At 46.3% G+C, this 18,476-nt stretch overlaps 4 protein-coding genes across 7 annotated transcripts; 2 read left to right on the top strand and 2 right to left on the bottom strand.

Moving 5' to 3' along the window:
- The first annotated feature begins 1,866 nt into the window (after positions 1-1,866).
- On the top strand, positions 1,867-7,335 carry arpc2 (actin related protein 2/3 complex, subunit 2). Its single transcript, XM_040185887.2, has 10 exons — positions 1,867-2,196; positions 3,506-3,540; positions 3,779-3,891; positions 5,184-5,229; positions 5,482-5,668; positions 5,810-5,903; positions 6,014-6,140; positions 6,236-6,336; positions 6,447-6,547; positions 6,901-7,335. The coding sequence occupies exons 1-10, from the start codon at positions 2,123-2,125 to the stop codon at positions 6,920-6,922; spliced, it is 900 nt and encodes a 299-aa protein (XP_040041821.1). The 5' UTR covers positions 1,867-2,122; the 3' UTR covers positions 6,923-7,335.
- Positions 7,336-7,719: 384 nt separating this feature from the next.
- On the bottom strand, positions 7,720-10,948 carry LOC120824781 (keratin, type I cytoskeletal 18). Of its 2 annotated transcripts, XM_040185843.2 has the most exons (8): positions 10,562-10,948; positions 10,329-10,411; positions 10,035-10,191; positions 9,789-9,950; positions 9,579-9,704; positions 8,965-9,194; positions 8,598-8,632; positions 7,720-8,010 (listed from the first exon to the last, which is right to left on the bottom strand). In XM_040185843.2, the coding sequence occupies exons 1-8, from the start codon at positions 10,946-10,948 to the stop codon at positions 7,886-7,888; spliced, it is 1,305 nt and encodes a 434-aa protein (XP_040041777.2). In that variant the 3' UTR covers positions 7,720-7,885. The 2 variants fall into 2 exon arrangements, with proteins under 2 accessions (XP_040041777.2, XP_040041787.2); XM_040185853.2 differs by lacking the exon at positions 8,598-8,632.
- A 294-nt stretch (positions 10,949-11,242) lies between these two features.
- LOC120824765 (keratin, type II cytoskeletal 8) lies at positions 11,243-14,524 on the top strand. 2 transcript variants are annotated; one of them, XM_040185808.2, is made up of 9 exons: positions 11,243-11,479; positions 12,160-12,368; positions 12,482-12,542; positions 12,713-12,808; positions 12,924-13,088; positions 13,161-13,286; positions 13,362-13,582; positions 13,671-13,696; positions 14,104-14,524. In XM_040185808.2, the coding sequence occupies exons 1-9, from the start codon at positions 11,243-11,245 to the stop codon at positions 14,247-14,249; spliced, it is 1,287 nt and encodes a 428-aa protein (XP_040041742.2). In that variant the 3' UTR covers positions 14,250-14,524. The 2 variants fall into 2 exon arrangements, with proteins under 2 accessions (XP_040041742.2, XP_040041750.2); XM_040185816.2 differs by having other exon boundaries at positions 14,058-14,524.
- On the bottom strand, positions 13,938-17,826 carry LOC120824788 (G-protein coupled bile acid receptor 1-like). Of its 2 annotated transcripts, none has more exons than XM_040185866.2 (2): positions 17,550-17,826; positions 13,938-16,682 (listed from the first exon to the last, which is right to left on the bottom strand). In XM_040185866.2, the coding sequence occupies exon 2, from the start codon at positions 16,641-16,643 to the stop codon at positions 15,606-15,608; it is 1,038 nt and encodes a 345-aa protein (XP_040041800.1). In that variant the 5' UTR covers positions 16,644-16,682; positions 17,550-17,826; the 3' UTR covers positions 13,938-15,605. The 2 variants fall into 2 exon arrangements, with proteins under 2 accessions (XP_040041800.1, XP_040041809.1); XM_040185875.2 differs by having other exon boundaries at positions 15,258-16,682; positions 17,538-17,666.
- Positions 17,827-18,476: the final 650 nt, after the last annotated feature.

The following is an 18,476-nucleotide window of genomic DNA, read 5'->3' as shown; positions in this document are numbered from 1 at the left end:
TGGCCTCTCAAGATGTTTGTCTTTGGATGTCTGAGGGTGCAAAGTAGATGAATGCATTATCGCATCAGGATTTTAAACTAAAAATATGCTGCACAAATACATTTATAAATTAGGGTAAAAGGCAGCAGGGGGAGTCACGATATTCAGATTTGAGGCTGCAAAATGTGTGTTGTGAAAAGCTCTGAAGTGAACCAAAGTAACATGGAAGTCCCCCAAAGAGAATGGCCTGTTCTTGGTTTCTGTACAATCAAAGAAAAGGTCAAGTGGAACACAACAAAGTCGTTGTGACTCGTGACCGTTCTTTGGAAGTTGTGTGTGTCCTTCGTGTGACAATCTAAGTGAAATAGATGTCGGCTTGTCAAGATGCTTGTCTCTAAAGCAGTATTGGGATGATCCCTGCAAAATACAAGGCTCTAATTCCTTTTAAAAAGGCCCCGCTTTGGTTGGATTCAGTTTATGTGTGGATGCTATAGGATAACACTTTTTATGGGTTTTCTATTTGACAACGGGGTTGGCTTTGTGCCATTACTCTGCTGTCACCGCCATGATGTCGTCTCATCTGTTTGTTTTTCAATAATAATTTGGTAGAACAATGTTGAAATGCTAAAGTAAAAAGTTCAATCATTCAGAATCCTCCTTATGTAAAAGTACAAAAATGCAATCAGCTATATTAAGTAGAATGACTCATTCAGCAAGAATTCCACCGGTGACTTTTATAGTACCATTAATGTTGTTTTTAGATGGCCAATGCTCATGCATCAATCACCAATACAAGTGTCCTTTTACTGTGGCAGCTGGTGCCGGGGACACTAGTTTTAACTATCGTAAACCACAATATTCCATAAATCTGAGGTGTTGTGAGATGATTAATTGGGAAGAAAAAATGCAAGAATTGTTCTGATACACAATTTTGTATTCATTGATATACAGGATCCTTTTTTGCTGTTTACAGTGTAAATTAAACCATCTGAGAAGTTTGACAGGAAATTTACACAATGCAACTTCAGTTCTTTAATTTTGGTGAACCGTCGGTGACTGAATGCCAGCTGCATTCCAACATGAATGTTTCTTCTTTATATTTGCATGTTTACAACACAGCTGTTCTTTTGTTGCATTCCCTAAACAACTTCCTTTTTTAAAAAGGAGTTATGACTGTGAAAGAACGTAACACTACTGGGTGTTATTTGGAACATATCTTGTAAATCTACTGAGGTTACATTTACATTTTCCACACATCATAATTATCCTGTCAAAGAAAAATATTCCACCCACCACGACAATTTCTTTGTCATGATAGGTGGTTGGGGTTAAAAGTATTAAATAACAGATTTTTAAATGATGCCTAATGGATGTATTCTATGTTGATTTATGTGGGTTCCATATGAACAGTTGAGTGAAATGGTAAATTTAAAACCCAGCTTACATATTCAAACACTCAAGAGACCTATGCTGCATAATTACAGTGTTATAAAGAACAGAAAAATACAGATTTGATCTTGTTATTACTCTTAAAATATGTATTAAAAATATAACACAATAAACCAAGTTACATATAGAGGGCTTTTGTTAATACAAGCTTAAAGATATAGATCATATGTTTTGATTTTGTCTGGCTGGATAGACCAGATAGACCATCTCTGTAAGGCGTGTTCTAAATAGTTAGGATCATATTATAGTTATGACATTTTTAGTCCATAATCTAGATACCTTCAATTGATTGTGGTTTATTAATTATGGATACATGTTTCATATGAAGAATATGCATTTGTTTTTCATTAGAGCCTTTTTATATTTGGATATTTGTTAAACGCAAACCCGATCACCTGTAAATACGTTAATCCCCTTTGTCCTGTAAATCGGGCACAGATCCGTTTCTCTCCAAATAGTCTGCGAGAGGTCAACTACACCGTGGTCACGAGTTTGTTACAGGCAACATTGCGGGACCCCTCATCTGTCGGGGTCCTGAGTGTCAAATACGCGGAAGCGACTGGCGGAAGGAGCCTCGGCGGAAGCGGTCTGATCTGTCAAGGCAGGGAAAAAATAGCAGAATTTGACACAAAGAGGTTAATCCAGCAAATAGCACCCATTACCCCCCTATTGCTCGACACCGGCGCCCGCTGCGATGATCCTGTTAGAAATCAACAACCGCATCATAGAAGAGACGCTGTCGTTGAAGTTCGACGGCGCATCCAACGGGTGAGGAATCATTGTTACACCTGGCTAGCATTGCTAACGTCGGCTAGCTTCCCCTTCAGCGGTCTACCGAAGACGACGGCTGCGTTACATGGAGCGCGGTGTGTGTGTGTGGGGGGGGGGGTGGGGGGGGTCGAGACCGATGAAAACCGTTTGCAGCCGTGTTCAAGTCGACGAGTTTGTCGTTGAAAATGCTCCCAGAATGAAAAATGAATTAAATGAGGGACCCACCGCGATCGGCTTGTCCTAAACTGGGGTGTGTCTGCTCGGGCGGTGTTATGCCGCGATGTGTAAACCCGATTGGTTGTGGCACTCGTCGCAGTTATTTCCGAGTGAAGGTATCATAGCAAAGTATTTGGTATTGTTTTTCTTTCTGCTGATTACCTTCCGCATGTAAAATAAAACCATTTGCGTGGCTACATTTGATTTCATAAATGTAGCTGCTGTACCGCGATGTGGCTGATGGCAGTAACGCGTCACTCGCTGGGTATCCAAACATAAGCATCCATGTTTAACTGGACAAGCCTCTTCAAGAAGTTACTCCTTAGCCGATGGATTAAATCAGCATTTGGAATTTACATTTGCTAAGAAGTGCAGTTGTTGACACGTCGGGTCCGACAGGAGAAGCAAAACTCACTTCCGGTGTCCTTTCATTACTATTACGTCACGTTAATCACAGTACGACAACAGAGAGAAGGCGTTGGTGGTTTGAAGTCGTTGTTGCCACACAGTAAAACCCAAATGTATGTATGTAGCTCCTGTATGCCTCCCACGTCACCGCAGGACCCGCTAGCGGCTACTTGTTAGCCAACCATCGTCTCTCTCTCTCTCTCTCTCTCTCTCTCTCTCTCTTCCGCATTCTTGTAGTCGAGCTCAGTCAAGTCTGAGCCGCGTGCAGCTTCCATTCTATATCTTGCAAAATAGTTTAGAAGTCCTACAGAAACATTCACATTTCTTTCCGTTTAAACAATTCTCAGACTGAAATAGTGACTCTGAACTACTCTTAAAAAAAAAAAAAAAATGGATTCATTGACATTTTATTTTCTTGATTGATTGACTAATCATTGCAGGGTTTTTTAAAGGCCATAAAATAATGAAAGAAATCATACAACACCGTGAAGTCGCAAGCAGCAAATCATCACAATGCAAATCGTTGCTCCTCACCTAATTGATTCAACATGGCAGCAAATCAGTGTGTTATTTTGTTGTTGATGTGAGGGATGGTTCGGATCATATTTAACGCCGACTCAATTATATGTGACTTAACAACTCGTGGCTTCATCCGTCTTCTAATTTAATTTTCTGCCTGCAGAACCAAGCCTGAGGCCGTCGATGTGACTTTTGCAGGTGAGATTACGTGGCATGTTATCGGGAGTTTCATTTTTTCGATCTTCTTGAACGAGATCCTAATTATACAATAAACCTGTTGCACATGCTCAGCCAGTAATTGATGCTAGTTGGCACAAAGGGTCACGGCTCAAACGTGAGATGAATTATCTTGTACCAGCATTTATTGAACAATCGTGGTCGCCCCGCGTTAATCGCCTGCAGGCTCTCTCATGTGTAATGCTCCTCTCTGCGGCAGATTTTGATGGCGTCCTGTACCACATCTCCAACCCCAATGGGGAAAAGACCAAAGTGATGGTCAGCATCTCCCTGAAGTTCTACAAGGAGCTGCAGGAGCATGGTGCTGACGAGGTACCACGCGCAAACGACCGAGCCACGTGACCTAAAGAAATGTGTCTGTGAGCCTGCCCAGACAGAAACGGGGCCTCACAAACGCTCAGTTATGTCCGCTTTCGAATTCTAAAATCCACATTCACCTCCGTCAGCAGCGGTTGACACAGTGTACGAGCACAAGGAGCAGAATGGGAAAACCTCAAAGTGTCTGACTTCATGCTGTTGTGTCTTTAAGGTCTTAAAAGTCTTAAAAGTCAAGTGCAAATGATTTTATCACACTGAAAATTGATTAGCGACGCAGAGGTCAACAGTTAATTATGTACATTTGATTTCGCCGGTTGTTTGAACACTGGTCGCCGTAGGAACATGCACTGCTGCAGCCAACCCCGTCACGCTGGTTTCTAACCTAAATCTAAAGCTGATCAAATATTTTAAAAAGCAGTAAGAGGTAATGATTGTTATCCACACACACACGCGCGCACACCCCTCCACCACAAGAGCTCTGTTGCCATGTAAGGAAGAAAGCAGCTGCCGAGGCCTCTGGTAGAAACAGGAAGTGAGTTTGTGTGACGCACGCCAGGCGAGGAAATGCTGACTGCGAGCGCCCTGGCCGCCGTCCAGTAACTTCCCCCATCGCTCCCTAAAACCGAGGAGCAGGGGGATAAGTGACACATTCTGTTAATCGGCCCTTGATAGAAAGACATTTTGAAAGCCTTACGCGGGGGGTGGGTGTCCTCTTGGGCCCACACATTCTCTCTCCTCCGGTTGGCGTGGTTAGCTGTGCTTTTCACAGCGAGGGTTGGAGGCCGGAGGCTTTTTTTCTCCACAGCACTTTGTCTCCATCCGGCTTCCTCCTCCTCTTGATGAGCGTGTTACCTGCCAAGTCTTCTTCATTCCAGGAGGACAGGTGTTCGTTATCAGGGAGGTCCCGTGTTGTTAAATCACAAACACCCTTCCTGTTCCTCATACACACCACCACCACCCCCCCCCACCCCCTGCGTGTTATTGGTGTTGACATTTCTGCTACACCGCTTATCTTGTCAGACCATGTCAGTAGGAAGAATTTGGAACATCAAAGGGCGGCTGTACTCAACCGTCAGATACTCGCACGTTTTACGCCCGGTTTGGCATAAGATGCACATTTTCTTGAGTGATTTCTAAAAATCCGTTTGCGTTCCTGTTCTCCTGCATTGTTTTCTGTTGTGTGAACTAAGATCTTTCTCTTGGTGTTCACGGTATTGTAATGTCTCTCTGTATTTCTGTCTCAGAGAATTGAGGTGAAAATAATAAGTCATGTTTTTAAATTACAGCTTCTCAAGAGGGTCTATGGGAATTTCCTGGTTTCAACCGAGGCTGGTAAGTTAAGTTACCGATTGCTTGAGATTTATAGGCAACTGACTCTCACGCAGCCACTTTGTTCCTCATTTCTACACCCCCCCGGCCCCCCTCCTCTATCGCTATTTGTAATTATGCGGTAGTTCCCATTTTTCTTGAATGTAACAACGTAGAAGATAAAAAGCACTGGCCGACCCGTCGCCCGCTGTAGGTCTCGCGCCACGTTTCATTCGCTCACTGCTCCCACCTCTCTGGCGGCGTCCCTCTCCCCAGGCTACAACGTGTCCCTCCTCTACGACCTGGACGCGCTGCCGGCCAACAAAGACGACGTCGTCCACCAGGCGGGCATGCTCAAGAGGAACTGCTTCGCCTCGGTGTTTGAAAAGTACTTCAAGTTCCAGGAAGAGGGCAAAGAGGGCGAGCAGAGGGCCGTGGTCCACTACCGAGACGATGAGTCCATGTAAGTGCAAATCCCGCCACTCATTCAGCTGCGATGGGTAACGTGGGAAATGCTGCGATTCGTGTCGCGGCTCTTCTAAATGGGAAATGCGCCTCACAGGACGAAGCTTTTGAGCCCTCTGACGCGTGTTTCAATCGGCAGGTATCTGGAGGCCAAGAAGGACCGGGTGACCGTCGTGTTCAGCACAGTGTTCAAAGACGACGACGACGTCATCATCGGCAAGGTTTTCATGCAGGTGTGTGAGGCGAGATTGTGGATTAAATACTTCTCTAATCCAAAAAGCAAACTTTTTCAATTATGGAGCGGAGGATAAGCGTGTTGCGTGTTCTCTCCGTCCGTGTGCAGGAGTTCAAAGAGGGTCGGCGAGCGAGCCACACGGCCCCCCAGGTGCTGTTCAGCCACAGGGAGCCCCCGCTGGAGCTGAAGGACACGGACGCCGCCGTCGGGGACAACATCGGATACATCACCTTCGGTGGGTGCTTGGTCCCGCCGCCCTCCTCGCCGTCCCGCGTCTTCTGCCGCGATGCTGATGTGTTTCCACCGATTTGATGTTTGTTTCCCCCCCAGTCCTGTTTCCACGTCACACCAATGCCAACGCCAGAGACAACACCATCAACCTCATCCACACCTTCAGGGACTACCTGCACTACCACATAAAGTGCTCCAAGGTGAGTGGAGGTGCTGGGGAGTGTCCTTTCGCGGGGGAAAGAGGTCTGTACGTGCAGCTTTGTGTTTTGATGTTTGTGCGACGATGACTATCTCCTCTTCCCTGCGAAAGGCCTACATTCACACGCGCATGAGGGCCAAGACGTCGGAGTTCCTCAAGGTGCTGAACCGCGCTCGGCCCGACGCCGAGAAGAAGGAGATGAAGACCATCTCGTACGTAGCCGCCGCTCGGCCTCCGACCACCTCGATTTGATTTTTGTAGATTTATAGAATTTTTCCCTTCTTTAGGGTTAATTTAGTGGGGGGTTTTAGTGTAGCACTGTGTTGTTTTTCTCCCTGTTTGTTTTTGTTGCCGTGACTGCACTTTGAAGTGAGTCAGGGAGGAATTTTTTAAACATCACCTTTTGACGATCACGTCGGCTTGACACAGAAAGATAAGACTGCCACGAAATCCTCGTTAATCGTTCTTTTGTCCTTTAAGACCGAAACCGGAGTCGTTTCACTATCGAGTTTATCAAAGAACAGTCCTTGTGTGTCTGCCAACGTGTCTTTGTTTCCTTTTTCAGTGGAAAAACGTTCTCCCGCTGAGGCCAACACCCCCCCACCCGGGAGACAACCGCGCTACACTGAGACTCGACGCCCCGCCGCCAGACAGGACTCCCCTCAATGCTCTCAACCAGCACCCAAATACATGTCCAGTCTTTCCTTTTTATGTTTTTTTTGTTGATTTTATGAATAATGTGGGCTCGAGATAAATGGAAACATGGGCATTCCCTGCTTTGCATAGTTAAAGAGAATTATTAGTCCTATATAAATATATATATGAAAACAAAATTGAAATTTTTGATACGATATCTTTTACTCCATTTGGTACTCTTGCTCGCCCCTCAACCTTCACGATGCGATATCCATCTATTGGATGATTTCAACCCCCCCCCCCTCCCCTCTGCTTTCATGTTGTCTGTATGTCATTTGAAAGAATAAATCACTCTTAAAAGATAGTATATTTTGTCTGTTTATTTGCCTGTTCTTCTCACATTCTTGTGAAAATATATATTTGTAAATGAACCGGAAAACTCGTTGGTTTCAGTGGCTCTCAGTTTGAGGCCTTTTTTAAAGAACCCGTTGAAATAAACCATACTTAAATGAAATGGTGCTAAATGACCTTAGAGATTAAGTTTGTACTTGATGGAGGCAGATTCCTCTAGTAAGAATAGTTCCGTTCTACATAAGTGTTCAACAGGAGTATTGATCTATGGATACATTCAAAGCATTTACACTTCTAGATCCACTTTGATGTTTTGACCATTGATGGTTCACCTTTTATCTGAATCCATATTCATAAAAAAATGAGTATGAAAAAACAAGGAAATGATTTGTGTCACTTTGTTTTTCGAATCCTTTATTTACCCACAGTAGATTTACAGGTTAGACAGCGGCAGGAGGAAAGAGTTTGACACGGGAAAGCTTTCTAGCATCGGGGCCTTTTCTTTTTATCTTCATCGTCATAGGAGGAGGGCGATGAGGTAGGAGAGGAATTGATGTTGCATATTAAGGAAAAGGTTTTTCTGCTTTAGGCGCTTTGGGGGGGGCAGATTTGTCAGAGGAAGAGCTTTCTTCCTTCACCGGAGCTGCTTCTTTCGCCTCTTCCTTCTTCTGATTAGGCACTTGGTGTTCTGGAATAAATAAGAATAAATGTGTTTAATTATATTGTACGAGTCTACAGTTCATAGAAAACACATCTTTTTTTGTTAGGAGGGCTCATTACGTTGATGAATCCAGGATTAAGTGTTAAAACATGGTGTGTGATTGCATGCAGTTACAGGGGACCGTTGAGTGACACGGGCACCGGTAAGAGAAAAGGTTTGACCCTTCGGGAAACACGCTTATTTGCTCTGTGGCTCAGAAACAGATGTGAAGATCAACACCTGTCGGCATCCTTTCTTCCGAAGCATATAAGCACGTTTCCCCCAAATTACATCTTCCAAGAGTTAATGACAGATTTCAAGTTTAACTCTACATGTTCTGTTGCGCTTTTACCAAGCTGGCTTTCAAATCGACAGATGGGGGTCAAATTCTGATCATTTAAATATATTCTTCCCGTGTGAAAGGAGCCAATTAGGCAGCATGCAAGTCTGTCATTGACCAGGAACGTTCTTGTAGATAGAGATAAACTTTTCCATCAGATCGCATCACAAACATGTAGGAGTCGTTGGGATCAAATCGTTGCTTATTCGATCGACAGGCTAAATCCTGAACTTACCGCTCTGCAGCGCATCTTCTAAAGACAACTCCACACTGTCGGGAAAAAGGAGGATAAGTATGCTAACGAGTGGGAGACAGGTACACTGTGCACCATGCACGTGTGCCATTGCTCTAAAACATGTAAAACAAGATGTGGAATGGTCGAGCTGAAGAAGTGTTGATGAGATTGTGATAACCTTTGGACAGGACCGGGCCAGCTGCCTCGCCACTGTTAACGCTCTTTGTGTTAAGCTAAGCTAACCAGCTGCAGCTTCGATGTGTCTTGTACCCAACGACATAACTTAATCTGAGCCAATGGGCCGCATCTAAAGCTCTGACGTCACACAATCGCCGCGTGGTGTCTCTGGGGCCCCGCCGTCCCTCACCTCTCGGGCTCCGCAGTGATGTCATGCATCAGGCGATGGTACTTGTTCATTTCGTCCTCCAGCTGCATCTTCACACCCAGGAGGTGGATGTTGTTTTTCATGTGGCGCTCCAGCTGGGCCCTGACATCCCTTAGCTCCGCCTCCAGGCGCAGTATTACCTGGTTGAGAGGGCTCAGGCGCTGATTGTTTTCCTCTCTGGTCTTGCTCAGGGCTTCTTCCAGATGGTTAATCTGGAAAAAAAAGAGTTGAAAAAGTGTTTTTTAGGCTATTGGGGAGGATCTTGTGTCTAAATATCTTGTCTTTAGATAGAAAACCAAAAAGGCCAAAGCCAATAGTTGTTTGGACCCCGAGCCTTTTGAAACGGTTCATAGTTTGTTTTGTTATGCGGGCAGCCAGTGACATGTTTTAAGAGTTTGCCGGTCTTAAAGTACCAGGTTTACGGGGTAATGACAAGGCAGACGGATGCTTTCAAGCTTCGTCACTCTGACTCTGATCGCACTGCAGTTGACCGTACAACTAACGCCCCTGAGTTTGGCAAAGGCTGCAGAGTCATTATTTGAAAACATGGAAAGTTCCAAAAAGGCATCTCTAAACTTCTGAATAGAGGTGGTTACCTTGCTTTGAATACCCTGGATCTTAAGCTCCACTGATCTTTTCTGCGTCAACAGTTCCTTGAGCTCTGACTTTGCAGAATTCCAGTCCTCGTCATTTTTGTCCACCACCACTTTGAGGTTTTCAAACTGGAGAGGGGAAAGACTAGAATGGTGAGATGAACCGAGGTGATGGACCGAAGGGAACTATAGGTCTGTATTTAGGTAACGTACCTTGCTTTGGTACCAATCATTGTTTTCCTTCATGTTCTTCTCGGATATCTTTTCGTACTGGATGCGAATCTTGTTAACAATTTCACTGAGGTCCGAGCCCGAGGACTCAATCTCCACCTTTACCTCGGAGTTCTTGATCTTCTTGAGCAGGACCTCCACGTCCTACAAGAGTGGCAAGTTTTCGTTAGATTTCCCAAAATGCAATTTTGTGATACGTTCTTGGGGTGCATTTGTGTCAAGTCTCACATCTTTGTGTTCATTCTCGAGACGAGTGAGCTCCTCCTTCAACAGATCGATCTCCTTCTGTATCTGCGCATGGTTCACCTTGGTGTCTTCAATGGTGTCCTTCAGCGCCGCTATTTCTTTTTCTAATTCTTTCTTTGCAGTTATCTCATCGTCCAGCCTGCATACAGGGAGAGTAACCAACAAAGAGGCTCACAAACCAACGGTGAAAATAAATGAAGTTGACTAAACCACGTGTTTCACTTGTAAATTGTTTTCCAATTATTTTCCAAACATAAAAATTTGCACTCGACTCACTTTTTCTTGAAGTCTGCGTTAGCCAGTTTGCTGTTTTCGATCTGGAGCAGGAGCTTGCCGTTGTCCTTGGCGATGTCTTTCATCTACGAGGATGAATGTGTGGTATTACAAGTTGTTAACTGGAGACAATCATTTACATCTAAATACCTGCATATTATCATATTTTCTGAGAAGATTCATCCATGCAAAAATGTAAAAGACGTTTTGTACTGAGAAATGTGGTGAGGACCAACCTCCTTCTTGAGATCATTCAGGGGTTTCTCAACCTCATCCCAGTTGCGTCCATCAGCGGCTTTCCTGTTAGCCAAAATCTCATCGATCTCCTTTGCCAGCTCTTCGTTCTCCCTCTCCAGCTGCCCCACCCGGCCCAGGTACCCGGACAGCCGGTCGTTCAGACGCTGCATAGTGTGCTTGTCGTCCACGGGGGCAGCGGGGGCGGCGGCGGAGGCGGGAGCGGGCGCGTGGTCGGCTTCGACGCGTGCCGCTGGAGCGACGGGCCCGGCGTTTCTCTCCGGCTCGCTGCGCAGCACATTGCGCAGCCCCTCCAGGGTCGCCACAGACGCCCTGGAGCCCCTTCCCCCAGCTCCACCGAACATGCTGGCGGCGGTGTTTGAAGGCATGACTTTCTGCTGGATGAGAGGCGGCTGAACGACGGCACGGCGTTTTCTGACAGGAGAGTCGCGCAAGTGATGGAGACGGACGGGCGTTATGCCTTTTATACCTGGCGTTTACGCAAACGATCGCCCACCCGCCCCCCTTGACGCCACCGCGCGTGGACAAACAGGTTCGCACTCAAAATTCAAGTTTTTCATGTTATTGTTTTCCACCGTACTCCTGCCCCTGTCGTGTCTCGATTGGACGCACGGTAAAACGCTGGGGAGGGGGTGGGTGGTCCCTGTCAACTTTAAAAGCAGATGATCCGGAGAGCGGCGGGTACCACTCTGCGCTCCCCCGGGTCCAACCTGAAGGTGCCATCCGTCTGCTCCAAGCCCAGCCGCAGTATGTCCAAAGCGAGAGATTTCAGCAGCCAGTCCTACTCCCCCGGCAACACGGCACCGGCCAAGAGCTCCCCGGTCGACCCGCCGAGCAAATCCAGGGAGAAGGACAACATGGTGGGACTCAACGACAAGTTCGTCAGCTTGATTAACAAGGTGTGTGGATTACATCTCCTAATTATTTGTTATAATCTGTTCAATGAAGTAAATGGTTTATTTTGCCCGTAGACTATTTATTGGCAGTAAAAAAAATATATATATACTAATTAATGACTTTAGATTATATTAATATTATAATTAATAATATTATATTATATTAATAATGACTTTAATTTATTATATTAATAATATATGAACAGAGCATTTTTTAAATTGGTTTTCAGTGGGGTATGATAAAGAATATTTTTATTAATTTCTTTGTAGTGTTAATTTGCCATTTCATTCACTCGTTTGAACCAACGGCAGATGTCACACTCAGTCCATACGAACCAAACGGCATTAAACACAAATGCACAAAATGCATTGTGACATTTGTAGAAACTCCCGTTCCAATCCGGCTGCAAGACGCCTGTTAACCTCTGTAAACAATTTTGTAACCGGAGGCCATGAAAAGTTTCTCCTTGTGCCCGCTGAACCTCGTATTCGAGGGTCACGTAGGACGCCACCTTGTGGAGGATGCTGTGACTTTCATCCTGAGGCCCGTCAGCCTCGTCATCGCTGTAACCTGGAATATGTTACTGCTCGTGCGTTGCTGCTACTTCGCACGGATGAAAAAAACAGCCGTGACACTATTTAGTTGACGGGTGACAATCCTCACGAACTCGTCTCTGTCTCAGGTGAAACACCTGGAGGATGAGAACAAAAAGCTCCTCACTAAGCGGGACATCCTCATGGACCAGGGCCACTATGAGGGAAAAGTTGACGACTTCGTCAGGCAGCTGAAGAACGAGAAGGAGGAGCAGATTTACAACTTGCTCCGCGACCAAGAAGCCCTTAAGTCAGAGCTGCTCGAGAACCAGGAGGAGGTGGACGACACCAAGAAGAGGTCAGTAGGTCACGGCCATGTGGTTTAGACTTGCAATATGTCCTTATTTGGCCGCAAATGTGTTTAACTCCAGCGAACTCCTATTCGATGTTTACGCTTTCTGTTGGTTTCAGGTTGGAGGAGGAGGTAGCGATTAAAGCTGACCTGGAGAATGACTTTGTCATCCACAAAAAGGTACTGTGCATTTTTTCATGCTGCATATTCATTCAACCTTTGATAAACGGTGTCTTTTCAGAATTGCAGGCACTCAGCACATTGCATATCGTGAATACATAGTCGACGTCGTGGAGACGGTGTCTGCACTGTATGCGTCACATGCAGGTGTTTAATAATGTGTGTAACAGGCAGTTGATGAAGGACACTTGGATTCAGTGGACCTGGCTCTGGAGCTGGAGGACCTGATGGGGAAACTGGACTTCCTCAGGGTCGGCTTTGATGAGGTAAATAAGTTGTTATTACATTACATGTCATGTTTTCTCTCTCTCTCTCTCACCATCGATGAGTGTTTGACCCAAAGGAGACGTTTAAGCAGTTGAACTCTGTGGTGCCCTGCAGGAAATCAAGGAGCTGGAGTCGCTCATCCACAATGAGAACGTGGTCCTCACCGACAACAGAAACCGGGGTCTGGACATGGACGACATCATCGCCGGGGTCGAGAATCAGTACGCCAACATGGCCATCCGCACCAGGGCCGAAGCCGAGAAGTGGAACCAGAAGAAGGTGAGGAGAAGGAAGATTCTCTCTTTGAAGTTACCAAGAAAGAAGTGTCCTAAATGTGTCGTCTCCCCTTAGATGGACACCATGGTCTTGACGGCGGGACAGCGCGAGAAGGACGTGCGTGATTTGAAAAGGGAGATCTCGGACTTGGTCCGCCTTATCCAGAGGCTCAACGGTGACCTTGAGGCCCTCCAGAGAAAGGTTGGGATCGCACAGATAAACACGCTCCCAGAGTCCGTTTGCCCGGCCGCTGATGTTGTCCGTCTCTTCTGTTAGGAACAGTCCCTGCAGATGGACGCCGACGACATGAGGAAAGAGGGAGGCTCAAACCTGGAGAGGGCTCATGCTGACATTGGCCGGCTGCGGGAGGCCTTGCGGCGGGACAAGGAAGACCTGGGCCTACAGATCCGCGAGCACCAGGAGCTGATGAACCTGAAGCTGGCCCTGGACATCGAGATCGCCACCTACCGCAAGCTGCTGGAGGGCGAGGAGCAGAGGTATGTAAGGTCGCTGTTTGTTGTCACGCGTACCACCACGACCTCCATCTGCCGAACTGATCCCCGTCTCTGCTTCCTCTCCCCGCAGAATGAACTACAGGATGCGCAACGCAGGTGAGAACCGTTTGGTTACTTTTCCCGGAACTGGGGACTTTTTTACAAATTAATTAATTACATTTTTTTTTTGGATGGTTTTCTATCCTGTAAATTGATTTTGTGACCTCCTCGGTCTTCTCATCCGATCCACTTGTGTGCCAGAATTTACTGCCCGGCCACCTTTGAGTGGAAGCAGCTGTAAAATAAAATGGGAAATGTAGGAAAACTGTAACTAAGGAACGGAAAGACAATGAAGTGGAGTCCACGTGTGATTTAATTATTACAAAAAAAAGCCCCGCGTCTCATTTATGCCAATCAACATATTCACATGACTAATTCCTCTATAATCACGCTAAAATCAAACCTCTCTTCTGCTCAGATTTCTAAAAACAAACAAACCAATCCCAGTGCTTACTTGCATTCAGAAGTCCACCTGCCAGAGAAGCCTCAAGCCCCAGAACCCCCCGCTGACCCGGCGGACAGCCCCCTTTTCAAGAAATTCCTGCTGATCCGGGTGAATGTGGAGAAAGGCAGAGTCGTGTCAGAAAGCTCCCATTACTCTGAAGGTTGAGCGGCAGTGTCCATCGCCCCTCTGCCTGCAGCGCCACAGCAGATCCGCAGAGAAATGTGAAACAAATAATGTGAAACAAATAATGTAATAAACGTCCCTGGCATCATTATCATCATTGTGTCTTTAAATGCATCATCGTGACTCTACCTCTAGAGCTTCTTGGCAGGTGCGGCAGTTTTCCTCAAATCAATGAAGCTTGAAATTGGAGCTGTTTGTTGATGTCAAGCTGTGTTTCAAAATAAATCTTCTCTTATCTTGCTTTATCTCTGCAAAGACTCGTGTTCCTGGTGTGTGTTTTTTCAGCTTTCTTGCAATTCAGGTCTTTGTGGAATAAATACGACGTTATCTGTCGCACCGATCTAACGGTGGAAAGGTTTCAAAGTGAGGCGAACAATGAAATGAGGAACTTGTTGCTTGGCTTTCGGTTCTTACAGAGATGTGTGTTTACAAGAATCACAAGTGGTCACGCTAAGGATCCAGGCGGGAATCTGCATGCTGGAAATCTCTTTTCCTCCATGTGCGAATGATCACAAAGAAACCAGAGGGCATCAGAGTTTACTATTCAATACTACCATCAAATAGAATGAATAAATAAAGCGCCAGGAAGAACACGTCTGCCCTCTTATTCATGTACATAAACACACAAAGAGTCAGCTTCTTTAAGAAGGACATTATGGGAAGTCCTCGAGTGATGTAGTAATAGTCGTTACTCATATGTAAAGAATCCAGACAGACTTCATGCCCACCGCGTGTGTTTGGTTCCCCCCCACGTCTTCATTTTCCTTCTCCTCCTCCTCCTCATTTTGAGTCTTACGTGAGCAATATTCCGATCTGGAAAACATGCCAGAACACGGCTCGGCCCACATACAAACGGCCCGATCCCTCCTCATGTCCCATAACAGCCGGCCTCTGTTTGCTCTTTGATTGGATTAAAGTCTCTTTTCCACCCACACACTGTACACACACGCCATGACTGTCATGCTGATAACTTACTGAATGATTATTATTAGATTAGATTTATTTTTGTGGGCCAAACAGGAAGTTGGTATCGCACCAGGTCTCTCAACTCCAAGTCAATGGGATTTTGTTCATTTTAGTTCTGGATTGTTGCAGAAAATAAGCTTGTTATTGAAACTTTTGTTTCAGCAATCCTAACAAATAAACTAAATATCTTAAGCGTAAATCGGTTTAAGGACTCATTGCTGCCAATCATGTCAGGACATTAGCATGTTACCATGTTGCTCTAATGGTGATTTTGTCTTATTTCAAACAGCACTTACTCCTTTGATTAAATCTCTCGATACGGATATTTTCCTTTGGTGAAAATGGAACGGCCACCAATCAGAAAGGGGCTTGCTAAACATTCCCCACTATTTCCTCCGACTGCCCCCTCCTCCGCCCCCTGCACCATCTGCCTCGGAGTTTCTGGAGCAGCGTGCAGGCGGGCTCTGTGTACTGCCTGTTGGCGAGGCCGAGCACCAGCGGCACCACCGCCATGCTCCCGATACCCGTGCACGACAGCACGATGTGAGTGGTGGAGCTCCACCTGGTGTCGCTGATCAGGAACGCGATGCACACGTGCATGTAAATGAGCTGGGGCACCCAGCACGCGAGGAAGGTCATCGACACGGCCACCACGCAGCGGACGTAGCGCAGGTTCAGCCTGTGCTCGCGGTCCGAGGCCTGACCCCCCCGCTCCAGCGAGCGGTGGAGGCGACAAATGTCCTTCAGCTGGCCTCGGGTGATCCACAAGACGCGGCCGGTCATGCCAGCGATGGCCAGGATGGCGGGCAGGACGAGCCCGTACACCTCCAAGTAGATGAACGCGTTGGGGAACACTCGCCTGTACGAGCAGCACGTGGTTCTGTTCGGCAAACAGCCCGGAGGGGCCGTCGCGTTTTGGCTGCTCGCACAGCAGCCGCTCCAATCGGGCCCCGTCCAGTTATTCCACCCGAAGGCCGGTAGGGAGGCGTACAGAAGCGGCGGCGCCCACACCGCGAGCATCGCCAGGGGGAAGCTGCGGTGCATCCACAGGTTGCTGTAACGCAAGGGGTCGACGATGCAAATGTAGCGCTCGTAGTGCACCATCACCAGGTTGAAAAGGAAGGCCAGGAAGAGGAAGTTTGGGAAAAAGTGAGCCACCAGGCAGGAGCCCGAGCTCAACTCGCGGTTCAGACCCATCAGGGGTATGAAAGGCAGCGCCACGCCGGTGCACAGATCCGCCACCAAGAGGCTGAGGAAGAGGTAGTTGGGCGTGTTGTGGAGCTGGCGGTTCCAGGCTATGCCCAGGATGATGACGAGGTTGGCCAAGATGATGGAGGTCGACAGCGGCACGGTGATGGCATAGATGAGCTGCTCCCCGGAGAGCAGAGCGTGGGAGTCGTTGCCGTCCATGGCGTGCGAAACCCGCGCTCGGGTCAAGGCACGGCTACCCTGTAGGAGGGGGGGGGGGGGACAGGCGTGAAATGTCAACATCTGGAGAACCTTTCAGAGGAAATGCCATTGAGTAAAGATGGAAAATGGGATTAGATCTCGGGAAAAGTATGTTCTGTTCAGGCGGGAACCTCTTGAAGAAAGGTAAACATCTTGTTGGGGATCAAACAAAGCGCCCTTTCAAACTCTAATGATTGAGAGAGAACCCTTCTTCATTGAGCATGTTTGTGCTTATATTCCTTAAAATATGTTGTGGAACAAATGTAACTTTTTTTCAGTTGACGGCTGAGATTACAGAAGAAGAAGAAGGAGAAGAAACCGGCTGTTACACTCCGCTTGGCATCTGTTCCTCCTGGAGATCATTTAACATATTTGACCTTCAGAAACAAGTCGGTTTCAGGTCCTTGGTATTCTCACATTTTACAATAAACCATCATTCATAAGCCCTTTTATGAAGATCTAGTATTGTTTTCAACTGTGCTGCAGCTGCTCATGTGCAATATAGCAAATATTATACAGAACTACAATGTTACAAATACATTTAGCAAAATGTCAGTATTTTGAGTGTCCACTAACATACAAAAAAGGAAATGTTATGGTATCAAAGTCCTGTGCCACTCTCAATAGCCCAAAAAGGCTCTATAGAAGGTGAACAAATTGGGTTTACTTTCATCGCTGCTTTGATTCTATTTGAATAAACCCCGGGCATTTTGTCTAAGAAATAAAACAGTCCTTCTCAATAAAACATTAAAAAGATTTAAACCAGTAGCAATTGTGCTATTTAAATTGAATCACCAGAAATATATAAAGATAAGTTACCAAGAACCAGGTAGGATAACTAAAATAAAAACCTACAAGAGCTTTCACCTCTTTTCTGGGGATGAGCAGTCCAGTATTCTTTGGCAAAGTGAAGCCGCTTCGTATCCCGATGACCTCCACTCGGTTCCCTGTACATCGCACACAGACGCCGGTTCCCACACACACAGACACACACACACCACAGTAGCTTCTTCTTCTTCTTTGTTTAAGAATCCTTCCAGTCAAGTCACCACAGCAGCCTCAGTGCAAACTGCAGGGAGACTCAGCAGCCCGCAGACTCTCAGAGGCTTTAAAGGGGAAGTGCACACTGCTGCGTGGTGGTCTCACTGTTGACGGGGCGGTAGTGTCCTTTAACCCCTTCACCCTCGCCCCCCCTCCACCACCCACTGCCGGGACTGCTGTCCACGCCCATGACTGGAAGGAGGATGGGGAGGCCTGGAGAACGATGAGGACATTCCTGGGTAACGTCAGCAGGTTTCACACCCTCCACAGGGGCCCCCAGACGGGTCTGAGGTTCGTGGTCTTAAGTAAGGGAAACCGGGTTTGTGTCCTTCTGATGCATATTTTCTCAATCCTCCAAAAGGTTTACAACGTTTAAGCTGTCCCAGCGGGGTAATAATTTTGTTTATCGGGATATTTGGAAGCTGTACAAACATGTCTTTCTTTAGACTTGTGGAAAAGGGCCCAAAGGAGGAATAAATAAACACACACATGTACAAATTATATATTTGTACATGAAATTATAATTGTGTTTCATATGATATACTTTGAATTCATCACATTTGTTGATTTATATCGGCTTTTGTTTAGCAAAGCTGGAGGAGCCAGGCGGTAGCTTAGCCCAAAGACTCAAGGAAGCAAGTCACAGCTCAAAAATACATCTCCTAAAATGCCAGATTCAAACAATTTGTCTTATTTGTTCGATTTATATACTAACTAATAACAGAAATCAACAAAGCAACAATGTGTGGATTT

This window comes from Gasterosteus aculeatus, chromosome 1 (genome assembly GCF_964276395.1).
Source record: "Gasterosteus aculeatus chromosome 1, fGasAcu3.hap1.1, whole genome shotgun sequence".
In the NCBI taxonomy this organism is placed as follows: domain Eukaryota; kingdom Metazoa; phylum Chordata; class Actinopteri; order Perciformes; family Gasterosteidae; genus Gasterosteus; species Gasterosteus aculeatus.
Note: the sequence above shows the minus strand (reverse complement) of the source record. Positions and strands in the feature narration are given on the sequence as shown.